At 38.3% G+C, this 24927-nt stretch overlaps 1 protein-coding gene and 1 non-coding gene across 16 annotated transcripts in view; one reads left to right on the top strand and one right to left on the bottom strand.

The window, feature by feature from the left end:
* The first annotated feature begins 821 nt into the window (after positions 1-821).
* Positions 822-894, top strand: trnav-cac. Its single transcript has one exon. It is a non-coding gene; the product is annotated as a tRNA-Val (tRNA).
* Positions 895-1789: 895 nt separating this feature from the next.
* Positions 1790-24927, bottom strand: part of ptk2aa (protein tyrosine kinase 2aa) — a 67433-nt gene continuing 44295 nt past the window's right edge. For 5 of the 15 annotated variants that reach the window (XM_044172757.1, XM_044172759.1, XM_044172756.1 and 2 more), the window contains 22 exons: positions 24451-24468; positions 21903-21959; positions 20895-20915; positions 18987-19084; positions 18471-18555; positions 18235-18335; positions 17874-17989; positions 17118-17218; positions 16502-16591; positions 16185-16389; positions 15287-15398; positions 15113-15187; positions 13193-13300; positions 12518-12622; positions 8572-8634; positions 7937-7976; positions 7328-7431; positions 6605-6613; positions 4659-4814; positions 4362-4442; positions 3626-3711; positions 1790-3529 (listed from right to left, as the gene is read on the bottom strand). In XM_044172757.1, the coding sequence (XP_044028692.1) occupies positions 3415-3529; positions 3626-3711; positions 4362-4442; positions 4659-4814; positions 6605-6613; positions 7328-7431; positions 7937-7976; positions 8572-8634; positions 12518-12622; positions 13193-13300; positions 15113-15187; positions 15287-15398; positions 16185-16389; positions 16502-16591; positions 17118-17218; positions 17874-17989; positions 18235-18335; positions 18471-18555; positions 18987-19084; positions 20895-20915; positions 21903-21959; positions 24451-24468 (1946 nt within the window). In that variant the 3' untranslated portion in view covers positions 1790-3414. Of the gene's footprint in view, positions 3530-3625; positions 3712-4361; positions 4443-4658; positions 4815-6604; positions 6614-7327; positions 7432-7936; positions 7977-8571; positions 8635-12517; positions 12623-13192; positions 13301-15112; positions 15188-15286; positions 15399-16184; positions 16390-16501; positions 16592-17117; positions 17219-17873; positions 17990-18234; positions 18336-18470; positions 18556-18986; positions 19085-20894; positions 20916-21902; positions 21960-22091; positions 22251-24450; positions 24469-24927 lie in introns of those variants that run through there. The other 10 variants (XM_044172753.1, XM_044172761.1, XM_044172755.1 and 7 more) reach the window with 8 other exon arrangements.

Raw genomic sequence — 24927 nt, 5'->3', positions numbered from 1 at the left:
TCTACATGATGTTCTGCATTTGATTAACTTGTGGGGGGAGGGTTAACCCAAATATTTTACTTTTATTAAACTCTGGCACTTATTACTTGAGTTATTAAAGGGACAGTTTATCCCCAAATCAAAAATACATATTTTTCCTCTTAACCTGTAGTGCTATTTATCCATCTAGATTGTTTTGGTGTGAGTTGCTGAGTTTTGTAGATACCGGCCGTAGAGATGTCTGCCGTTTTTTTGAATATAATGGGATTAGATGGCACTCAGTTTGCGGTGCTTAAAGCGCCATAAAAAGTTAATTTGAAAAACTCAACAGCAATGTCTCTTTCTAGAAATCATGACCCGGTTACTCAAGATAATCCAGAGTTTAAGTGATGTTTTGTTCTGACGGTGTGCCTCTTGTAACGGTCGAGAATGACGTCACTGAACAACCTCAGAATCACAGTTCGGTAACGTTCGTACCGCGGTGAAGTTTTGGCTAACGTTAGCCATACATAACTATATACACCATGGATGTATAATAATAATAAGATACATCCATGATATACACGAACGTTAGGTAGCTAACTGGCCTCGGTCCGAAAGAAGCTGTGGACTGAAGACTGAAATGTTTTACTCACTAGCTTTTCCTCTTGCCTGCTAGAGGTTTGAGCTCCTAGATGCTAACGTCAACGCCACCAAGTGAAAACAATCACAAATCTTAAATTAATTTAACTGATGGATGCCATCTAGCCATACAAATGTCTCAATTAGGGATATCCGAAATTGTTGTCATGTGTAGTCATGGTGTTGTCAATACTATTTTTGACATGATAATCTAACAACAAGTTTCCGTAGTGTAGTGGTTATCACGTTCGCCTCACACGCGAAAGGTCCCCGGTTCGAAACCGGGCGGAAACAAGTGTTTTTTTCTATTCATAATTTTACTGTAAAACACAAGAAAGAACAGAGTAAAAAACGTGCCCTGTATCCCGGTCAAGTGCTAAATCCAACTAGCAGGCTCCTCCACTCGCTCTGTTGCCAGTATGTGTAAAATCTATACAGAAAATAAGTCAAGTTTCCCCTCAGATTTATTAAAGACCACATAAACCTGTTTAAGTGCCAAATATGAAATTTGCCCAGAACTGTGTGGATTCATACATTCAAAGATCTACATTAGCAAAACGCTCACAATTCACCTGTTAGCACATGCATATGTTGAATGTGAAACAGAAAGCTGTGTTAACAGAATACCGAAGTCCAGGTAGGTCCAAATGTGTGACATTAACCTACAGAGAACCCAAATAAAAGTTTGTGTTAACGTTTGTTGCAGAAAGCAAACCTATCCAGTGAACTTCGACAATCTTATTAGCCTTTTCTGGACCTTTCAACAGCATTTCTCTCTCCCTCCCTCAGCGGATGGCGTTTGCTCAGTTATAGTAGAGTTGTAAGAGGATTTTAGTCAAACTACTGTTTCCAAGGTCAAGAATGAACTTTCCCGCTCAAATATCCAGTGGAGTTGTTGGCCTACCATAAAATGGTGCAATAGCAGTTTAGTCTGTATTAATAAATACATTTTTAGCATCCCAAATAAGTAAATTAAATAATGTCCTGCATTTAAATCATTTGGATTTGGTCACTCAAAACGTAACAGTGCTATATATTAATATTAGAGAAATTATTTGACTCTTCTCCAAGCACATTAAGATTCTGATGATTCAACAGACACGTTCTAACACACATATCCAGAGAATAGATACTATTGGAAAGAGAGAGTAAGATTAGGGACAGACACACTTAAAGAAGCAGACTAAAATTATTTCTTAATGATAACAGTGTTTTATTTGCTTGGTTTAGCAACTGTACATGTGACTCCTTCCTGAGAATACTGCTCACCTCGGGAGAGGGAACAGTGGAATGGAGAGAGAATCAGAGAGGGAGCAGAGGAAGACGAGGCTGAAGGGAGGGATGGTAACGGGGAGAAAAAAAAGCAGAAATGTGGGGGTGAAAGAGCAGAGGAAGAGAGGGAATAAAGGTATAAATAACCAGTGGAAGGAGGTAGAAAGACAGGGAAAGAAAACGGGAGGACTGATGGAGGAGAGAAAGAGCAAATCATGTTGGTGATGAACAATTTAAATGATAAACCCCAAGAACAATCTGAAGGAAATTTGACAGAGCGTGTAACCGAAAGCTTGCACTGCATCTTGTTGAGTGAACACCAAATAGGACAGAAGGAATCCACAACATAACTGATGCAACAACACAATTTGGCTTCGATATACAAAGCAAGCGATAAAGTAACTAACATGAATTTTACATTTTTTAAAGAAACTAATGCAAAAATAAGTGGCTGCTAAAAAATGTCCTTGAATTTTTGAGAAAACTAATGTCAGAGCATTTTGAAATTTTGAAATGTTCCTTTTCAGTCAACTGCAGTTCATTTGGCACAGGGTGACCTACTGTACAGTATAATTAGCACCTCCATTGTAACTCAAAAACCACGCTCCCTCCACCTGTCACCCCTCTCTCCCTTCACTTTCCCCCCTTTTCATCCCTCTCCCTTATTCATTAACAATTCATCCCTCAGGAACTTGTAAAAATATAGCTTCTTTGTATATTTACTATGTAAGTTAACTTAAAAAAGTGGCCTGTGACATTTAGTTTGTTCTTCAAAATTCAACTTTCATATTTCATTTGTATGCCACCTCTTGATGCCTGAGATAAAGAGATCTAGAGAGATGAAAAAAAAGATGAAAATATGACATTTATGAGGAGCTGTAATCAATCACTTTTGCCTATACAATTTTCAAGCGGAAGACTGAAAAACTGACATACTGTAAGAGTCAAGGCTGAAAATAGTAGTAATAATAATAATAATTAATAATGATATAAAAGCATGTTTAAACAACAACATTATCACATCATCTTCATTATCCTCCTCGTCCTGGCTCTTCAGTTCCAGTTGTTACATCCTGCATATGTGGAGAGTGTTAGTCGTGTGTGTGTGTGGCAGATTTCGGTGCGTCCATTCACCAAAATATATCTGCAGTCCTTCAAGCGAGCCTCTGAAACCTTTGTTTGATTCACTTAAAGATTAAAAAGTAGTAATGGATGATTTTATTTTATTTTTTTAAACTCATCTTTGAGGTGATCGGGGGAGAAGGGCGTTTCTCTGGATACAAAAAGCAAATAATGCAACAAAAGTACAAAACAACACAATATTGATCAAAACAGGAGCGTTGCCAGAGAGAGAAAAAACGGAAACGATGAATGTTTGAGGGAGGAGAGGGAGCTGATTGTTTGTCGGTCATGTCTGCTGTCCATTAGTTCATTTTTTCATCACAACTGATATCCATCTAAATGTTCTCTTTGTGATGAGAGCTACTGCACTCTCCATCTGCACAGCAACCGAAACTCCCGGCCCTGCCCCCTCTGACTTGATTAAATCCGGATCATCTTGAGTCGCGATTGGTCGATGACATCCAGCAGGTTCTTGGCGTCGACTGCGAGGGCGTGCGCTGCCATTAGCATGTGTTTCTTGTAGTCCTTTTGTAAACTGTCCAGCACACATAAAACAATTGCTATGTCACCATTGCTGTAAAGTAAGCAATAAACCATCATTATCAGTTAAACATATCCGGTTTGTACCCACCTTGTCATGACATACTGTTGGGCCAGTTTCATCTTCGATATTAACTCGGCCAGATCTGAATTCAACAACTTCTGGGCCATCTCAATCTGTGATAACGCAAACAAAAAGGCAAGATCATACAACACATTCTTCACAAAAGGAAGAACCGAAAAGAAACTTTAGAATGAAGCTTGCAACACATGGTCCACCCAACTTAAACATGAGTAGTGGTCTAAATAGCCAGAACATGTAGAAAAACCTGTGTGGGTGTGCAGAGCCTTCAGAATTACACATTCATAAAGTTACAATAAACAATTTAAAAAAAGAGTTTAAAATCTCTGTCAAACCAGAGATACTTTTCCCTCCTTTTTAGTTCCAATACACTTTTTTTCCTCCATAATTTAAACTCTTATAACAGTGTTTGAGAACTGGAAGTCACATGCATTTTAAAATGGGATAAACATAACATTTTGCGTATTATATGACAGCATGAGCCAGCGTAGAAAAGACGACATCAACTGTAAATATCATAGTGAATAAATGCCTTGTTGATATGTGTTGTATACATGTCTGCATGTATAAAACCATTTATTTTTAATACACTCGCAATGACAGAACATAGAAATCTGTTTGCTAGAGTCATCAGGAGTTTTTTGCAGTGATTTTACACTGAGGCACCTTTAGTTACAGTATTCAGGGAACTGTTTTGTATTTTCAACCTCCATTATAAAATTTTAAATTGTATGTATGTGTTTACCTCTCTGTGTGTGCTGGCTGGCAGCACAGGAAGTGTCTCATCTACTGTCGCTAGCAGAGTCCTCAGCGCCAGACCCACCTCCTATCAAACACACACACACACACACATTTTTGCATCAGTCTTCAGTTAACATGCACTTTTAAATCTGTTGCTGATGATGGATCTTTAACTTGTTTCAAAATACTTTTAAAATAAGGGATAGAAAAGTAATATTTTCTTTATGTAAGAATAAGCTAAAATGACAGTTAAGATCACTGTGTTTTGTTATTTTTTTCAGAGAGAGAATATTGATCCTACCTTAACCATTGGGACATACTCTTCTGGGGCTGCAGGCTGAATCCTATTGGACATTTCAATCACAGCTTTAACCAATCCTGTCACATTCTCATACACTTTGTCGTTGGAACGATCCAAGTTGGCGGTGGGGGGCGGACTGATCTCCTGAGGCTGCAACTGGATCAGTGAGGAAAGTACAATGAGTTGCAATAAGCCACTAAAAACAGACATTTTACACATTTTTAAAAGTCAATCTTATGAAAAGAAGAGTGTATTAAATTAACTCATTTTAGAATTTGTGTTACGAGTTAAATTTTAATTCTTAAAGATAAGCTCTTTCTGCTAACAGGGTCAACATAGGTGACTGTAGTTACACCGACACAACACTGGGAGGCAGTATCTGACTAGGTTTACACACTCACTCTCACTCACACTCACTCTCACACACACACACACACACACACACACACACACACACACACACACCTCGGGTTGTTATTTGTGTCTACATGCATTTCTACCTACATACTAGATACCTTGACTTTTCTACTAAGACAGAGTGTGTTGGGTTGTTAGTACAGTGTGATGGCAGGACAGACAGGGTAAGTTGTCTAGCGACAGACTCAAAAGTTCAACCTGCATTAAGCAATAGTTTTTATACTAACGATCCTTTTTTTATTTAACGGTATGTTAATTCAAATGATTTAGTGAAATGTGAAAGGGGTGCTCACGAACCAAACATCCAACTCTGAAGCTCTGTGCTGAATGTTTAGATTATTGACAACTTGATAAGTTGTTGACACACATCAGTTTGTTCTTGTCTTTCCAGCCCCTAGTGGTCAAAAATCCCTCAATGCAGGTTTAATCAATGTTCACAAAACTACCCAGCTGATTCGATTTTGTTTAAGCTGCAAAACTTGTTTTTAAATGGTGTGGTGCAGCCATTAATGTGGGGACATGATTAAAGCGTGGCTGAAGCAATTTGTAGGCCAACCTCTTTAATGAGAAAGAGCTCGTAGAGGGGTGGATTTGAATGAAAAATCGCCTTAAGCCACAATTCCGTTTTTGTGCATTAAATGTTGGCTTGTGAATGAGAAAACGTCTCTCACAAAGCTAGAAACAACACACTCAAGTGTCTGTATGATGTTAAAGCCAAACATATCGTACAGCTTCTCCTGTGAAGATCTCATCACAGGAAATAGCATGAAATTAATTTTCATTTACATTTTGGGTGGATGTTGTAGAAAAGGTTTCAGTCGTAGTCATCTGGACAATGTTTTCAAATTCAAGACATTGTCCAGGTGACTACGACTGAAACCTTTTCTACAATGGAACACTCCTGGACGAATGTGGGTCGACACCGTCTTATTTTGGGTGGATGTTTCTTCTACACCAAACCTATAACCAGTTAATGACTGGGACTAATTTAACTACATTCATTTAACTATACTGAACATCTAAAGACACAATGGAAGACATACAGTGATCAGTTTACAATGCTTCTATTGATCTAAATAAAAACACTACAGTGACTTTTACATTTGGTTTTATTTTTCTTTACCAGGGATATTTTTCACAACACTCTGCAACAACACTACTACAAGCCTAAAGCCAGCTTATTGATGACTAGGAGTATTCATTACTTTGAATGGGAAGTAGTGGAACAAGCTAACAATGTTTTATTTGCAACAAAATAATCGCATCTTTGCTAATGACCATGAGATGCATTTGAAAGCCCCAGTTGTGATTATTTTGTCACAAATACTGTTCCGAGGTCAAGAATGAACTTCCATGCTCAAATGTTTTGTTTGACTTGCCAACAGTGATATTTTGTTCAGTCTCTGGTAAAGAAAAGAAAACAATACAATTCAGAGAGCTTCAGAAAGCTTCTCTGCACATGATAATAATGGTAACTATTAGCTAACTAACTCTACAATGATGACAGACACACACAAATATCAGCTTACCCTCCACGGCTATGGGGAGGTTGAGGAGATGGGAGGGAGGTGTGGTTGGGTGGATGGATGGATGGGGGTTTGACAGGGAAGAGGGTTGAAGGGGATTGGGGTGTGCAGGTCGTGAAGAGAGGGGAAAGGGTTTGACAGATTGATTGGTGGATAAATGGATGCAGAGTAACACGTCAGAAAAGCAGGATGAGGAATAACAAGATGGCAGGGTGAAAAAGGGAAACAAACAGAATAAAGTGATGGATGTTAATGAGAGGGGGAGAAGGAATAAAGGGGGAGAGAAGAGGGACAGCACATTAGGCCAAAGCCAACCACAGGCGGCACAGCATGCAACCCATCAATGCCAAATAGTGTTGAAGTCAACTGAAAAACGATATGCTAGAAAAGGAATGTCCAAACCATGTGTGCGAAATTAACAAAATAAAATACAGAACTGCCAGACTTCCATAAGTGAAATAGGCTAAATAAGTTCACAAAAATGATTTTATTCAGCTTCATCTTTCATTTTTAAAACTGGGAAATACATTCTGTATTTTTAGGAGATTAACTGTGTGTCCTTCTTTGAGTTGTGCATGTGTTCAATTCAATTTTCAAATTTAATTCAAATTTTATTTATATAGCTCCAATTCATAACAGAAGTTATCTCATTGCACTTTTCCTATTGAGCAGGTCTAGACCCAACAATTCCACCCAAAATAAATATATATGTGTGTGCATATATACCTTGACCCCCTCGTTGTAGCTGTCCACGGGGCAGAGACTGGCCAGGTTGCCTAGGTGAGCAGGAGCTCCGGGGCGGGGCGGTTTCTTAGGAGGAGCCACATGTTCTGGAAAAAAAGGAGTTTGGAGGAGGTACGGACTTAAGAGTAAGTATGATGCATGCTAACAGGTACTTTATGCTGGTATGTAGTGATGGAAAGTATGTGACTACTTACATTTACTCAAGTATTATACTATAACTTCTACGATTATGATTTAACATAGAGAACATGTTGATCAGATTATGAAATATGAGATTTAACTATCCAACAGTGTATAAACTACTTAACATGTAAGCATCGTTTTATTGTTGTGGCAGGTTGAGGTAGAGCTAATTTCCACACTCCAATAATATAATGTAGCTGTAGTAAATTATATTATTACTCTCTGAAAAGGGCAATTCTGTACAATGAGTGCTTTTACTTTTGATACTTTAAGTACATTTTGGTGATATTACGCCTGTACTGTTACTTAAATAAAATTTTGAATGCAGGACATTTATTTTTAACAGTATTGTTTACAGTGTGAAATCACTTCTTTTACTTAAGTATGTCAGTATGCTCGTTCTCTCACCTGGTTTCCCTACAGGCTGGTAGATATGTTGGCTTCCACCCTGTGCAGAGACACACACACACGCCAGGTTAATGGTAGGCTAACCTTCACTTGTTCTTAATCATAAATAACCATTAAAGGAGACAAACTCTTTGAAAAAGTAAATGTAATTCTGATTTCACATTTCCCACCAGCAATGTCTCTACTCAGCTACAGTTGATACAGTTAAAGCTAAGAATTTGCCTTAGCTTTAGGACATTACGACACACATTTACAGTAAAGTGGGACTGTGCAGTGCTTCTGGGTTAAAAGCTCCCATGAGCCCTCTGTGGTCATGTGGTTGGTTGGTGTGTAGGCAGTACCCTCTCTGGCACACAGACAGAAATACTTTCTCTCCTTCTCCCAGCTTCTGTACTTCCTCTGTCTGTCTGTCAGACTGAAATCTTTCTCCCCTTTGCTATAATCTGCTACTTTTCTCCTGCTTGTCTTTTCAGCATTTCCCCAATTACACTTTGACTCTGTTTTAACTTTACATTGTTTTCTCCATCAGTGTGTGGAGCTCAACAAAACCAACTCAGTAACAGGTAAACAACCTATTTTCAATGTAAGTATCAACACAAACACACACACACACACACACACACACAGTGACTGACCGGTGCTTGTAGTGTGCCGTCCTCTCTGTCGATGCTTCCTCTGCTGTTTCTGGACTCTGTCTTCTGCAGGGAAGAGACAGAAAGACAAATTTAATTGAAAAAAATTGAATATAAAAACCATATCTAAGCATGTGATTCAAAGCAATTTCAATTTCTGTAAAATTATATGCAAGTTAGACTTAACGTTAAAAACCATGGGGCATTCACAAATAAAAAACATAAATATGAAAAACCAAACAATCAATAAACAGTTTGACAGCCACCTGCAGGTTACAGAGATAAAAAGTCTATGCAGCTATCGTTATCTTTTCCTAACCAAGCACCATATTTCAACAGAAAAATGCACTATTAACCAGCAAAATGCAGAATTTAAATCCCAGTGACTATGACCTGCAGTAATTTGACATTTTTCCATCAACACTGCCTCAAAAAGTGAACATCATCATCAAGTCAGTGAGGAAGAAGAGCAGCAGATAAACACAATCCTGATCACACAGACTTCATGACAGCAGTCTGTCCACGCACATTTACATTACAAAACTCTGTCTACATTTGCGCCACTAAAACCAAGCATGACCCCAACTGCCTCTCTCTTTCTGTTTCAGTACCGTGAAGGTGAAGCACGCCTTGAAGAGATGCATCCTGGGAGAATAGAGGCTGAAGAAGACGGGAGGAGGAAAGCAGAGAGTGGAGGCCATCGAAAGAAGGGCAGAGATAGGGACAGAAAGTATGAGAGAAAGAGAGATGGAGGCAAATAAAAACTTAAGACATAGGGAGAGAAAGACTGATCGTAAAGGGAAGGACAGAGACTCCAGAGAAACTGGGAGAGAGAAGAAAATAAGAATGTGGAAGATGGTGCAGAGAGAAGTGAACTGAGAAAGACAGAAAAACTGAGTCAGAGAAGAATGGAGGGGGAGGAAAAGATAGACAGAGAGAAAGAGAACATTTTTCCAGAGGAGGAAAAGCTCCACTGAGCCAGAGACTAAATCCTGGAGAGAAAAGATCCAACCGCCTCACTCTCCTCTCTGTTTCTCTCCCTCAGTCTGTTTCTCCCTCCTACTTTTTCCATCTCTCTGCATCTCCCTCTGTTTCCCTCTCTCTCTCTGATGGGTGACTCCTTGTTCATTCCACCCTCTCCGTGGCTCTTGCCAATCCCACTTCCTTTCTCCCTCCTCCTGTCCTCCACTCCTGTTCCTCCTCACAAACTTCCATCTCTTTTTATTCAGGCCTCACTTTCCTTCTCTCTGCTCTCTGTTTTTACTCTCTCTTTAGAGATCCTCCTTTTAGTTTATCACAAAGTTTACTTGCATATTACTTGCCCCTGTCATATTATTATTATTATTATTATTATTATTATTATTATTATTATATCATTATATAGCTTATATTATTGAATTATTATTACTGATGTGTTGCTGATGAATTGCTATGTAATCAGCATTTTAATGCAGCTGGTTCAAGTGATGCTTTATATACTGTAATTGTACAATATGTTATACGATTATTGTATGCTTTGTATAAAAATCTCGACAAAGTTACTATTAACTACAGCTCCACTACACTAATACATGTAGTGAAATAAAAATAATAAAATGATTCCCTCTGAAATGTAGATAAGTAGACGTATATAGTAACTTATCATGGAAATACACCAGAATTCTCACTCCAAATTGTACTTAAGTACAGTTGTAAATATTTTCCACCACTGATATTCAAACAAGGAAAAACTTAAGAACTTGGAAATCATTCACAACATAGATTCTATATTGTTTAGACCTGAACATAAAAGCTCAAATTCAAAGTAACTTGATAAATAAAACATCATTTAGGGTTTCTTTTAAGAAAAATTCAAAGTTAAGAAAGTAGTTTCTATTCATTACCCCTCTAAAAGTTTGACAGATGCATTTTGCAGATATTTACATGTTCTTGGCCATAGCTGGCATGATATGATACTGCATACTAGTATACAATAAATAGTAAACAAAAGTGACTACAAACTCTTTCTAGTGTTGTCAGTGCACAATGCAACGATAAAGGGCTTAGTCAACACTAATTCCTTGAAACAAGTAATGATACAGTAGACTACAGCTACATAGATTTCCACTCAGACTTCATAAACCACACTGCCTTAAAAAAATAATCCTCTCACAATTTGTCTTTGTGGTTAAATCAGCTGAGTGTCATAACTTATTGTCAGTGATACTGTGCATAGTTCACTTCATTTTCAACTACTAGAGCCGTGACATTATCAGATTAGAACAAGATTAACAGACTTTGAATTCACCACACTGACTTTCTTGTTTGTATGAACTGACTTGTGGTCTTACAATGGTGGTGCATCAGAGGGAATGGAAAAAAAGTCTCTGGGCAGTGGTTGCACATTAGTCCCTCTGCAATGTATCAAGTTTCAGGAATGTGGCTGATAACGGGTCTTTCTACTGATGGAAGAAGTCATCAAATAGCATGATATTTTATTTATCCCTGTGAAGGAAGCTTCCTTTCACTTGTTTTTCCACAGTCCAAGGTCAGGCCCATAAAACTGCTGGGGATGCGGTGAGCCATTTAGTCATTTTGTGTCCTCAGCATTAAAGCATAGTTTTATCAAAAGTTTGTGAAGGTGGGTGCCGAGAGGAACTGGTGGTGCAAGTGAACATACAGCGGCCAGGAAAGAAAATACTACGCCCAGGGGTTAGCAAATAACAAATAAGATATCAGCAATTCAGTCTGACAGGTCTGTCCTGAGAGACTGCCTGTTCTGTGAAGCAATAAATGTGCCTTTCAAATATGGCACGCTGACCATCAGTAAGAACAGTGACAGACAGGGGACATCACTCCCCATCCCTCATCTCTGTGCTTTTCTCTCTCTTTCTGTTTGGCAGCTCTCCTACACCTGGCTCAGAAATGAAAATAGCCCATCCAGGCAAGAGGAGAAACAATCTGACCTGAAGAGAGAAGAAAAACAGACTTGTTTTGCAAAAGTAGCGATTTGGCTCCTTTTGGGGGACGTTTCAGTGTCTGATGAGATAAATCAAGCACAACCAGTTCAAAGATGTTCTGCAGCTCATCTGGCAACAACAGTACACATTTTTCACTTTTTACTAAGTGGAAAAAGTGCAGACCTAAGGCAATATTCTATTTTTACATCTAAATATTTGTTTTGTTTTCTGTTGATCCATCCTGTTGGCCATGACAACTACGGTTTATGACACTTTTTCAACATCCAGTGGTTTGGATTACTAGTATTTTTGATTTCATTCCTTTTTAGTTTCTGTCAGTCCAGTCAGTTATGTCAGTTAGGGTTTTGATGATATCTTTTCATTTGTTTTTTTTGTGTGCATGCTTTTAGGTTTGTTGTATGTGTTGCTGTGTGTTTGGTTTTACATTTTAATATTTCAGCATAGACTGTGTTAATAACACCATGATCTTATCCATAATAACAGAAGACTGCCTTTGGATGACCAAAGTATTCTGATTATTAGACAACCAGCCATTTTCTCTCATTTGCTACTGCTCCCACAGCCTGACACATATAAACAAACCAGCATGTGCAGGTTGAGAGGCATCTAATGCTAGTTTGGTTAGCTGTCAAGTTTCCCCTGGAAGTAGATCCCTTTCTAGTTAGCTACAATAGCTAATCGGGGGGACTACTTTCTATGTTTACTTTTGGTCAGACTCAGAGACAAGCGTTTTAAATGATTTATGTAAAATTGAAATTTGTTTGGAAAACTTCAGGGGGCTTCTTACCCCGATAAATGTTACTTGCAGAGTTGCGTTTCCCTAAATCTCTCCAACAGAGGTGGTAAGTGCAAAGTATTATGTGACCGACTGTCCCATAGAAGGAATGACCTGGTTGAAAAATACTAGAATTTAAAGGGTCAATTTGTTTCTACAGGTGATGTTTTGAAACAGTATCTTATAAATACATATCTCTGTGTTTGTGTATTACCATGAAGCTCTCCTCCTGCTCGAGCCACCGCTGGTCATCCTCCATCTGTTGTTGCTGCATCATCAGCCTCTCCTCCATCAGAGCGTGGCCTACACATCCACTGTCCTGTAGCAAACAAGAGTGCTTAATTGTGAATTGTTGCGTATTCAAAATTTTTTTATTTAATTTTTTTTTACATTTAGTCATACTAAATAATGAAATTCAAAAAGTACAAAACGGGATAAACAGGTTCTGGACAGCAATATGATTACCTCAATCATTTTTTCATGCTGACAAGTGACTGATTTAACTGTGTGAAGATCTTAAATATATAATAAAAATGATTGCAGGGATCAAGTTGCCATTTTAAAACATTCTCCTGACTGCAGTTACTTTATTCCCCTGCACAGAGCACTGCGGTCTGCTCGACAAAACAACTTCACCATATGGTTGAAGAGCGAGCAGCGCACTACTGTAATATCACCCGCTATGTTTAATCAAAATTAAATTTTAGATATGTTTGGTACATGTACATGTGTTTTTATGCGAAAATATGAAAATTCACCACCACTTCATTGGATAATATAATAGATGTAATTTCAGTGGGTTGTCCCTGTCAAATGTTCTTTATGAAAGTGTTTGTGAATGCATACTGTATATACTGTATATATACTGTGTGTGAGTGAGTGTGCGTACCTCCATGTTAGGGCTCCACAGCGCAGTGTGTTCAGGTCTGTGTTGATTCCAGGAATCAGTGGGAGGGTAGCTGCCTCCTACTCCTCCTACACCACCATGTGCTGACGGCTGGAGGTGGAGAGAGAAAGAAAGGGACAGACAGAGGTGCAGATAACATAAAAAATGGTTAGAAATGATTTTTAAAAAAATCTCTTTTTACGTACTTGTTTTTGCTTGATATTTCATTTAACAAGAGCATATGAACAATAAGCCAATACATCAACTGATCAAGCCAAGGCTCCCACTATTTACCTTTTGTATCAAATGTAACCATAACTTAAGTAACTAAGTTTCGAGCTTGTTAGTGTCATTTTTCAGCTCCAAAAATGTTGTTTGGACATGGAAAACAAAGGTTGGCTTTGGAGAAAACAGAACTGAAAAAACTCAACTGAATGCAATAAAACAAAATAAATGAGAACATTTTTGAAATCCATAAAAAACATGTATAGTAAAAGGTACACACATGAAGGTTACGAGTGTAAATTGACTGATATTTCCTGAGATCAAACTGTAAATAATCAAAGAATCATTATGAAATAATTATACTAATCCCATTAACACTTAAGGTAAGCATTGTTGCCATGATTTGGCACGAGGCCTCAAACAGAGACTTTTCTTCAGCTGCTCTCAGTCTGGTGTGTAATACAAGCAACCAAAATATATAGATGTTATTCTTACTTGTGATATGATCAAGTTTGACTTAAACAGCAGTTATAATTATGCACTCCTTATAAGGACGCGAGAGAGGGAGAGAGAGCAGCTTATTGCCATTAGAGCTGGAGAGTGGCTTTGATTTGTGTGTGTGTGTGTGTGTGTGTGTGGCTTTTAGCGCGACAGGAAATGCCTGCTGTCTGCTCGGTTTATGAGGAGAGGAATAACTGCACTGAAAGTCTCTCTCATTTTCTCTGCCTTCACATTTCTCTTTCTGACTTTGACACATGCAACGCATGCCCGCTGTCTTCCAACACAGTCTGTCTTCTGAGTTAACTCAGACTAAATACTGAGTTTACTGGGTTGGCCTTTATTGTGATGAGAGTGCTCAACCCGGACATGTCAGAGACCGAGATCATTTTGATACAAGGATGATTTATATAACCTGTCAAAAGATGTTTCCAATATTGTAGGACGAAAAAGTATTGGTATGTTTTTGCGATGTATGTAAGATTTGTGATTAATGCACCTTTCTTGAAAACATTCCTACAAAGTTTTGATGTAATATTCCTTGCCCTTTTTCCAGACCATAACGTCTTCACAAGATTTAAGGAGCTTAGTCAGTGTAAAGTTTAGTTTTGTGCTGATTGCCACATTGCCCAGCCTCTACCAATGATCTTTGTGGAGATGGCAGGCCCGAAAACAAGAGAATTTGATATTTTTTTAATATGTAACAATAATCTTAGTGGTAGTGAACACACACAACCTCTAAAATTATTTGATCAAGGATCTTAAACTAACACTGATAAGATCAGTGCGTTTCACTCATATTTTTTATGAGTTGATGTGCCGTCACTACCACAAACATTTAATTTTCCTGAAAAAATATTTTGTTATCTATTCCTGATACCGTATATCTTTCTTAAAAAAAGTTTTGTTTTGATTTGTGATGTTTTCCTTGATGATTGTTTCTGAATAGGTTACAGTATGTTAGTTCTTAAAGATTCCTGTAAGACTTTACAGAGTCATCTTCCTCGCTGTACCCCGGCACACTGCTGCTGTTGCCACCTACAGTAAAACCTCTGGGACCTACAGAGGAAAACACTGCTGCAGCCACGGTGGATCAGAAGGAACAGAAGAGCACGGTTTTCTCACTACGGGAGCTGTGTGTGTGTGTGTGTGTGTGTGTGTGTGTGTGTGTGTGTGTGTGTGTGTGTGTGTTTGCTGTACCAGGAAGTGGTTGAGCTGGGGGCCGGAGAAGAAGCCTTCACTGGAACGTGGACTGGGATAACCTGGTCTACTGGGCTATAGACAGAAAGATAACTGTTTGTTTCTGTTTGCCAAACACATGTATTGAAATACTAAAAACAATCAGAGAGAAGTGAATCAATCATTAAATCTTACTTTAGGCGGTGCTTCATCAGACCCTCCTGAGTCCCAGGACACAGTGACTTGTCTCCTTATCTCCATTCGAAGTCTCTCCTCTTGTTGAAGCTTCTCTTCCTCCAGTATGGTGCTACAAAAAATGGATACACAAAGGACTCATCTTAATAAATGGTTTATTTCTTTTATCTAAATAGGTGGTGAACCAATAGGAAAAACATTTCTTCCAACACGTTTATGTTTCTCAGTACAGGAAAATAAATCAAACAGGTCTTTTTTGGATGAAAAGTGGGGGAAACTAGCCACATCGTCTTTATGATTGGAGGAAATGAAATCATTGGTGGAAAATTCTTCTTCATTTGGAGAAAAACTAGCTCCAACAACATCAAGGACACAAAATGATAGCGGCTACTGGGATTTGTTTATGGTAAATACACCAAGGTATCAGAACTCTGTACAAGGCTGGACAATACGGACAAAACACATTTGACAATAATCAGAATAATCTGTTAATGAGTGTTAAAAAAAGATTATTCATCAAACTAAAAGCATTAAAAAAGTACTCCTTGTCTTTGTTGTACATTGAGCAACTTTAATCCATATTTGCTTTTAATTTTTAATTTTACCGACAGAATTGGTTTATTATCACCATTTATCCAATTATTTCACAAGTTATTTTAATATTTAATTCATAATTTACTGCCCAGTTCTGATTACCTTTAATAAGACAATGATATATTGATGTGTAAAAATATTACACGGCAACTTTAAAGTAGCTTTACAAACACTGGAAATCGTAACACCGTTCACTACGCACCGATCTCATTAGTAAACCATTACTATAGTATTAGTATAATGGGCTTTATGCTTAAAGCATGGAAGCACTTGTAAGCACAAAGTGACAAAAACATTTTATTACCTGAGTTGTGTTTTGAGTTCGGTGAATCGCGGTCGCTTGCTGGGGTCATACGACCAACATTTGGTCATCAAACTGTAGAGGGTGGGCGGGCACTGAGGAGGCATAGCCAATCGCTCGCCGTTCTCTATCCTGCCAATCACGTCATTGTTCTTCACTCCCTGGAAAGGCTTGATGCCGAACATCAAAATCTCCCACATACACACACCTACAGAGAGACAGAGGAATAAACAGGCGTGGTTCTTTAGGACAGAAAATTATTGACAAACACACAAATGTCATGTCATACATACATACACATATAAATGATCATAACTCACCAAACATCCAGACATCACTGGCAGAGGTGAATCTTCTGAAGTTGATAGATTCAGGAGCCATCCATTTGATTGGAAGTTTACCTTTAGAAGCTGAGACAAAGACAAACACAGATACTTTAAAATTACCGATAAAGAACAGAATGATTTTTATAACTATATTAAATTTGTAACTCATTGTTTGAATTTTGCAACCACTCAGAGGGTCAGAGACTAGAAGAAGACACTGTTTTCATAACATGCCAACATACAGAATGCAATAGGTGACTTCAGTCAAGATAAACTGCAGTACCCTGATGTAACCTGTTGATGGTGGTAAAGTACTGGCAACCAGAAAAGTTGGTCACGTACTTTTACACAAGTACTTTCCAAAGTAGAAGTGTCATGGGGGACAACAAACTGTTGTCTGCTGCTGTAACCAATGAGGTTGCAGCAAAACAATGTGTCAACAGTGTTAGGATGGAAACATCTAGCAGTGTGGATTGTTAGGACATTAAAACTGTCTTAGATGCATTGTAAATGTTAGTGAATCAATGTTCTGTGTTATAAGACAATACAAAGCTGTGTATGAGTGTATTGGTTTTAGTGTGCAGGTGTTATCATTGCACTGTATCATTACCTTTGTAGTAAGAGCTGTCCTCCATGTATCGCGACAGACCAAAGTCTCCAAGCATCACACAGTCGACTGAAGAGACCAACACATTGCGTGCTGCTATGTCCCTGTAAGTCAACATTGATTGTCATTAGGCCTGAATCATAGATGTTATTTGTCATTTCTTAGATGCAAAATATTTTAGGTCAAAAACTGCAGTAACACCTGTAGTATGAAGAAGAACTTTATTGGTAGACCGACGCGTTTCGGATGACCCTGATGAAGGCCACAAGCCAAAATGCATCGATCTACCAATAAAGTTCTTCTCCATAGTACAAGTGTTGCTGGAGTTTTTGACTTCTTCAGACTTTTTCCCTTCTCCATGCACCTTGGAAGTAGTTGAAGTTGTGCCAGAAATCCCTACTATGCAAAATATCTATCAAAGAGCGTGCATCTAAAAACAGCTCCATATTTGCCAGAGTGCACTATACTATTTCCTTTCTGTCACTTTATTTCAGTGTCTGAAATCTCAAACTATTGAGTGTTTCTTGTATAGTGAATGGGGTGTGATTTCAGACGCAGTGCAAAAAGCAACATGACATTATCCTCCTTATTTATTTTAAGATTATATTAGAAATCAATCAAACTATTGGAAACATCCTGGTTAATCAGTTTGAACTTCTATATATCTGGCATGATAATAATAATGTGAATCCAGTACATGCTCAGTTATTCCTCAGTCGGTCTATCTAATCTTTTGTGTGTGTGTGTGTGTGTGTGTACCTGTGTACAAAGCGTTTACTCTCCAGATATGCCAGTGCTGTGCTGAGCTGGTAGGCAAACAGTATAAGAGTGGCCAAATCCAAATTGTACTTCCTCACCTGAAGGAATGAGCGCAACTGCAGACAGAGAGAGAAATCTTTAATGACAAAATGTGAAAATATCTCACACTGATAACAGTCAGCAAAACTTTACCTAAACAGTGGATTCAGTTTTTTCTAAATATAAGGGCTTTTCCTGGGCACCTACCATCATGACTTACACTCAACAGTTTCCTTTGTATACTGACAAGAAGTGACACACACTCTACTCTACTCAGTCCGTACGTGTGAATGGCCCTTTACCCACACAGCCTCAGGCGTACCTCTCCGAGAGTACAGAGCTCCATGATGATCCACACAGGGTTTTCTGTAATCACTCCGATCAGCTTAACGATGTGAGGGTGGTCGAACTGACGCATTGTCACTGCAAGGGAAACAGACATATACACACAGACACACACACACGTTAACACACTCAGCACATATGAAGTGAGTCATGGTTTGTTAATAAGTCACGTCGATACACACTCACAAACACACAAAAACAGGGTGGTCTTACATGCTTCTTGTAGGAACTTTTCTCTGACGCTGTCTGATGTACAGTTCTTACAGGTCTTAATGGCGACAGGTAGAGCTGGTTTGTCCTGCAGAACACGTGGTACAACAAGTTAGCAGATTATAGATAATACAGTATAAGGCTGGTTGTATATCACAATATAGCAAATGTGCAAGATCACAAAAAATGTTTTAATTAATGGTTAATGCAATGAACAGACAAAACTCTTAACACATGTAAAAACAATTTACAATTTACTTGAAATTATTAATTTGAAAAAAAAAGGTTGTAAAACTTTGTAACTCAATATGTTCACTTTAAAAAGTATAATTGTAAACAGTAGGTAATCTGGTCTTTATACTTGAGAATACTTTTTTTTTTTTTTTAAATTAAAATGGTTTGTTTTAGCTGGATAATAAATTGAAATCCCATTTGCTTAAAACTTAAATGTTTTATTTGCACTTTTGCGTTTGTTCTACATATGTCCATGCATGAGTGTATGTGTGTAATTCCACATACCGGGCTGTTATAGACTCCTTGGTGTACATCTCCAAACTGACCCTCTCCTATGCAGCGGCCTAACTCTATCCTGTCCCTCTGGATCTCATAATCCCGCGCTGAGAGAGAGAGGAGGAGAAAAGAAAAGAAGTGGAAAGAGTGAAATAGGTACATTAACCTGCTGTTTTTCATACACTGGAAAGACCCATCACATGCTTGTCTCAGACGACATGGATGGTGTTTACCAGGACAAAACAATTTGGATGGTATCAGGTAATTGTTTTAATAACAGAAAAGTAAGTAAAGGTATTAAGATACTTTAAAGATACAATGAAATGATTTCTAACTTTCTGGCAGTCAAATTGTCCTTTTTGGTAAACCCCACCCACTGGCAATCAGATTAGACTAAAATAAACCATTAACAAATTACAAAAATACATTTCGACCCCGGTTTGTACATTCAGATTATATATGTAGTTATATTCCCCTACCACCTCTCTAACTAACTAGACAAACCTTGACTTGACATGCACACTGCCATATAAAATTACAAACACACCAACATACGTCAAACACATTTAACAGGCAATATGGCAGAAATCTGTGTTTACATGCACATCTGAGTCCCATTACCATTTCTGTTTATTCCTGTATATGGACACAGTGAAAAAGGGGCTACAGGGAAACACATAAACAAGTTGTTCTGAATAAGATCATTAATTGAGATAAAAACCTGGCGTGCCCTGTGCATGTAAACCTCAAGAGAGCCCACTTCCAAAAACACTTTCCATAGCAGAGTGGAACGCCTAGGCCTGGATGTAGGTCTTTTTAGTGAAATATTCAATCTGGATTTGAAGTGTATTCGTTATGGTCTGTGTCTGCAGTAACCTTTTTATATTCAGTATGTCCAAAAGAATTTAAATGAAAGCTGTTGTTTATGCAATGACATCCACATACATCAACGTTTTAATTTTTGACATTTATGTGTTATCAATATTTACGCCTTGTTGAAAAGGTCATGAAACATTTCCACAGATGTGTATTAATGTTAGCTGCCAACCATCCGCAGTAAGAATGGACTAAACACTGATTTCAAGAAGTTTATACAAGACACTGACCATCAAGAACTTATCCAGAAAAAGCTTACTTATCTGTTGGGCTAAACAAAGTTTGGCTATTTGACTCAACCAACAGATAAACAGAGTAAAATCACAAATACCAACAGTGTAACCAAAACACATTCCATTATAAGGAAATTTACTGCAATTAATCCATACTGCAGTTCGCTCGTGGGAAACTAATAATTGCTTCAAACAGAAAAGAACCCACAGATGACAAACATACGACCATTATAATAAATCCCGATTAAGAAATACAACATGACATTATGGTGAAATGAGAACCAAGCCAATAAACAATGCAAATACTGTTAGGTTGTTTAGCTCCAGAGGTCTGGGGACACTTTATCATCCCAAATTCTGATTAAACTATTAATTAAGTAATATCTTCCATTGTTTATGGATTGGCTCTCCCTTTCATTTCCAACACCAGACCCAAATGAACTGCATTCTACAAAACACCAACAACCACAAGTCAACAACAATCTGGATACTAGGTATCTTGAGTCTTCGTATTTTTCTTTGCCAGATACTAATGGTGAAAGAAAATATCCGACATTGGTTCTTAACTACTCAAAAAAGCCACATATTTGATACTGTAACTCATGTAAATCAATGGGTGCTGTTAGGTTTCAATTAACAAACTAACTTGCAGGAAGATGCACCAATTAGTTTTAATGAGGAATGCTGACGAGGCAAATCTTTCCCTACAATGTAATCAAGTGCCCGGCAAAGAAAAATCTATATTTTTTAAAGTTAAATCTCAAGGCATTTCAGTAGGACACAATGAGAGAGAGACAGGAAGTTTTACCTTCAACTACTCCATAGCTGACTGTGTTGGCGATGGGAGAAAGAGTAAGAAAGAGAGATGAAGAGAGGGAGAGAGCCAGACTGCTGCTTTAAGATTGAAAATAGCTCAGAAAACACACACACACACGTATACAGACCCATTTCACTCTTTATCTGATGTTTAGTTAATAAATAAGTTAATGAATGAAAAACTGAGCTGATACTGCGACATAATGGTTAAAAGAGTTGGTTTGCTATATAGTCAATACTGTTATACAGCTTCATTTTATACATACAGCAGACAGTTATGACATGGACACACATACAAACTCAGGCAGTGAGTATAAAAAAATGTCTGCAGAAAGTCTGTTTAGAGGAAGTTGCATAAAGAAAGAGACAAAAAAAGCAAAGTGAAAGAGACAAAGAAATAAAGCCAGACAGAGAGAGAGAGATAGAAAAAGACTGTGGGAGGAAAGGAGAACACAGTCCATTTTCAAAGTTGGCCACGCAAACAAATACATGAGTACTTTGTACTGGCCGAAACATCCACATCAAATGTATTGGAACAGAGGGCTAAAGCCACCATTACTTACAGGGCTGTAGCCAAACTTACCAGCACATTCAGGTTTTTTTTTACTAACATATGAATGAATTTGACAGATGTAATGTGAGTCCAACCAACCGGAGTTACACAGTATGAGTTGTAGCCTCTCTGACCTCCAGCTGTTTATATAAGACGGTGAAACTGGCCTGAATTTGATTAGCCACTACCTAACCAAATGTGGTTTAATGCAACTTCTCTGATGTTCCCTGTGCAAGTGTGTTTCTTGGAAAAGATTCAGACCACACTCAGCTGTCAGATAGCAGAACGAAATGAATGTTTGTTTGAGAACGCAAGCATTTGACAGAAGAATAACAGTGAAACAGTTATTACACAGTTCTCTTGTTGCAGTCCAACAGAAGCTTATTTCTTGAATACAAATTACTTTAGTTGGTAGATGTTAGGCGAAAGAGAAGATAGGTTACTTACTGGAGGGCATGGTGTATGTGTCCTCTTCATCAACTATCTCGGCATAGTCATCAGTCTCTGTAACATTAGAAACACACAAACGGTGTAAAAATACACAATAGGATAAAATAACACACACAGGCACGCAAGTCTAAAATAACACAAATACACAAACACAAACAATGGGAAAATCATGCATGTTCAGTTTACCGTGCGTCCACTATGGTATGAAGGGTCACCGATACACACACAAACACGTGTGCAGTAAAAAACAACTAAAGGATAAACTAAGAAATAAAGTATGAAGCTAACTCAGAGTTTCAAAAACTCCTGTGCAAAGCAACACCCACGTAGCTCCTCTCTTTCTCTCTCTGTGCACACACACACACACACTTGGCGGAGAGTGTCAGCTGAGCATGTGTTGTGCATATCTGTCTGTGTGAGAGCAGCTGGGCAGCAGGGAGTAACTGTGGCGGTGAAGGAGTGGAGGGAAAGAAAAAAAAGAAGAGACAAAGACAGAAAGGAGAGAGATCAAGAGAGACAAGCAGAAAATGAAAGATAACAGGAAAGAGAAACCAGGCAAAAAGGATATGAGAATAAGAGAAAGTAAGACCGTAAGAGGGAGAGAATCACAGGGAGGAAGAGAAAGAAATAGTGGGTCTAGCTGTCATGTAAGCAGATGGTAGCATTTAGGATCAAATCTGTGCAGAATCAGACAGATAGGCAGAGAGAGGGGTTGAAGAGAGCCAACAGGAAAAAGAAAGGGGAAGATGGACCAAGTCTATCCTAACCAGATGGTGGTGTTTAAAATAAAATCAGTGTGCAGACTCAGCTGTTGGAAACAAGAGTCTAACATCTGCTGTCCTGAACGCTACCCTTACAGCTCTGCTCAGGATTGATCAGGCTCTGTGGGAAAGTGTCCCTAAATTTATCAGAAATCCTTTTCAAAAGCCTGTGGCTGATTTTCTCAAGAAAAGCTCTGCCAACAAGAAAATCAGCCATGTAGAGCCTGCCATGTAGAATAAGCTGGAGAAAGCACTACTGGCTGGCATTTAGATGTTAATGTAAGGCAGGCTAAATAATACACTGGATGGTAGTAAAGGAGACTAAAAAGTGTTTAATGCTAAAAGAAATAGTTTGACATTTTGGAAAATACATATATATGCTTTCTTGCCAAGAATTAGATTAGAAGATTGATAACACTCTCATGTGTTTATGGTAAATATGTTAGCTTAGCTTAGCATAAAGGCTCGACACAGGGGAAAACAGCTAGCCTGACTCAGTCCAAAGGTAAAAAAATAAAATAAAAAATCCTCCTACCAGCACCTCTAAAGTTCACTAATTAACATTTTATATCTTGTTTATATATATATATATGCAAATAAGTGTATTTAAGTGTCAAACCATTCCTTTAGTATAAGATGAATGAAACACTGTAGATTATAATTTTTGCTCTTATTACTACCATTACTTTACCAGTACAACAGGTCGCCATGTTGCACCACCATGTTTCTACAGTAGCCCAGAGCAGACAAATGAAACACTGGCTCTAGATAGGGCCGTTCGCATTTTTCGTGAGTTTTGCAGCCGCTGTAGATTTTCCTAAACGCTTAGAACGGGAGGGTGAGACGAGCGGTATTCAAATGGTTGCAAACCTCAATTTCACCGCTAGATGCCCCTAAATCCTACATACTGGACTTTTAAATGGTTTCAGTTCTATATATTAAGATTTTTTTAATACAAATTTGTTAGTTCGTACTGTGAAGTCCATTGTTTGTTTTGCTGCATATTTGTTCTCATGTAGTTTGGGAATTGTTCAGAATCATCAGTTTGACTGGTCTAACTCTGCCTCTTTCTGCTATAAGTGGAGGGATAATGTGTGTGTGTGTGCTTACATGTGTGTGTGTGTGTGTGTGTGTGTGTGTGTGTGTGTGTGTGTGTGTGTGTGTGTGATCTAGTTAGCCCATTATAGCCAGGAATGCACATGCTCTTGAATCCAGCAAACCTCTCCCAACTCCACTCTGTGTGTGCACGAATGTATGTGAGTACACGTGTGTGTGTGTGTGTGTGTGTGTGTGTGTGTGAAGAGACAGAATGGTTTGGAGAAGTTCCCTTAAAGAGAAATACCACTTAATTTCCAAATTCAGATTTTTTGTGTCACCCTTATTTGAAAGCAGGCATATTTCAAATTTAGTGGTAATCCACTATCTATCACAAGTAGACACATAAATAAACACACACAAAAATCTAAAACCAAAAACAATATTAAAATAGTAAACCACTCTAGCTACTAACAGATCAAACTAATTAAAGCTAGTGGTGATTTATTCACTGAAACATGAGAAACAACACATTCAGCTAAATCATTTAATCCACTCACTCTATATTTACATAATACAGCACATACACACATAGCGCCATTGTTAAAGATGTAGGAATGCATGCATAAACATCAACCCACACACTCCACCAACACACTCCCGAGAAAGGGTAGCGTGTGTGTGTTGGTGGAGTGAGGACTATAAGGACAGAACAACAGAGAGATTGATAAACAACAGCATAACTTTACCATCCCCGCTAAGATCTTCTGCAGGGTCCAGGAGAGCATGCAGGAAACGGGACAGCAGAGGAGGAGGAGAACGTGGAGAGAGAAAGCAGCAAGGAGAGAGAGAGAGAAAAGCAGGAGGCAGAGCGGAGAAAAGAGGGAGAGAGAGAGAGAGAAGAGAGAAGCGGTTAGAGCATGAAAAGCCTTGAAACAACATGGGAGATGTTGCAGCATCTGCAAAGCCAAACACTCAGCAAGCAGTTAGTTCAGATCCAAAATATCTCCAGTGAAAAAGCTGAGTTAACAACTTCCATTAATGCTGTGCAGACAAATGTAGGTAAAATGAACTAATGCAAGAAATAGCAGCAGTATGAAAGGCAGTGTTTGAACTCCAGCATGGTTTCAATGAAGTATGACGTCTGTGTCAAGCTGTAAATACTTGTGAGTTGGAGGGTTAATGTATGGTTAGCAGACAGAAGAGTTTAACACGTGAGTTCCAGT

This window comes from Siniperca chuatsi, linkage group LG17, assembly GCF_020085105.1.
Source record: "Siniperca chuatsi isolate FFG_IHB_CAS linkage group LG17, ASM2008510v1, whole genome shotgun sequence".
NCBI lineage: Eukaryota > Metazoa > Chordata > Actinopteri > Centrarchiformes > Sinipercidae > Siniperca > Siniperca chuatsi.
Note: the sequence above shows the minus strand (reverse complement) of the source record. Positions and strands in the feature narration are given on the sequence as shown.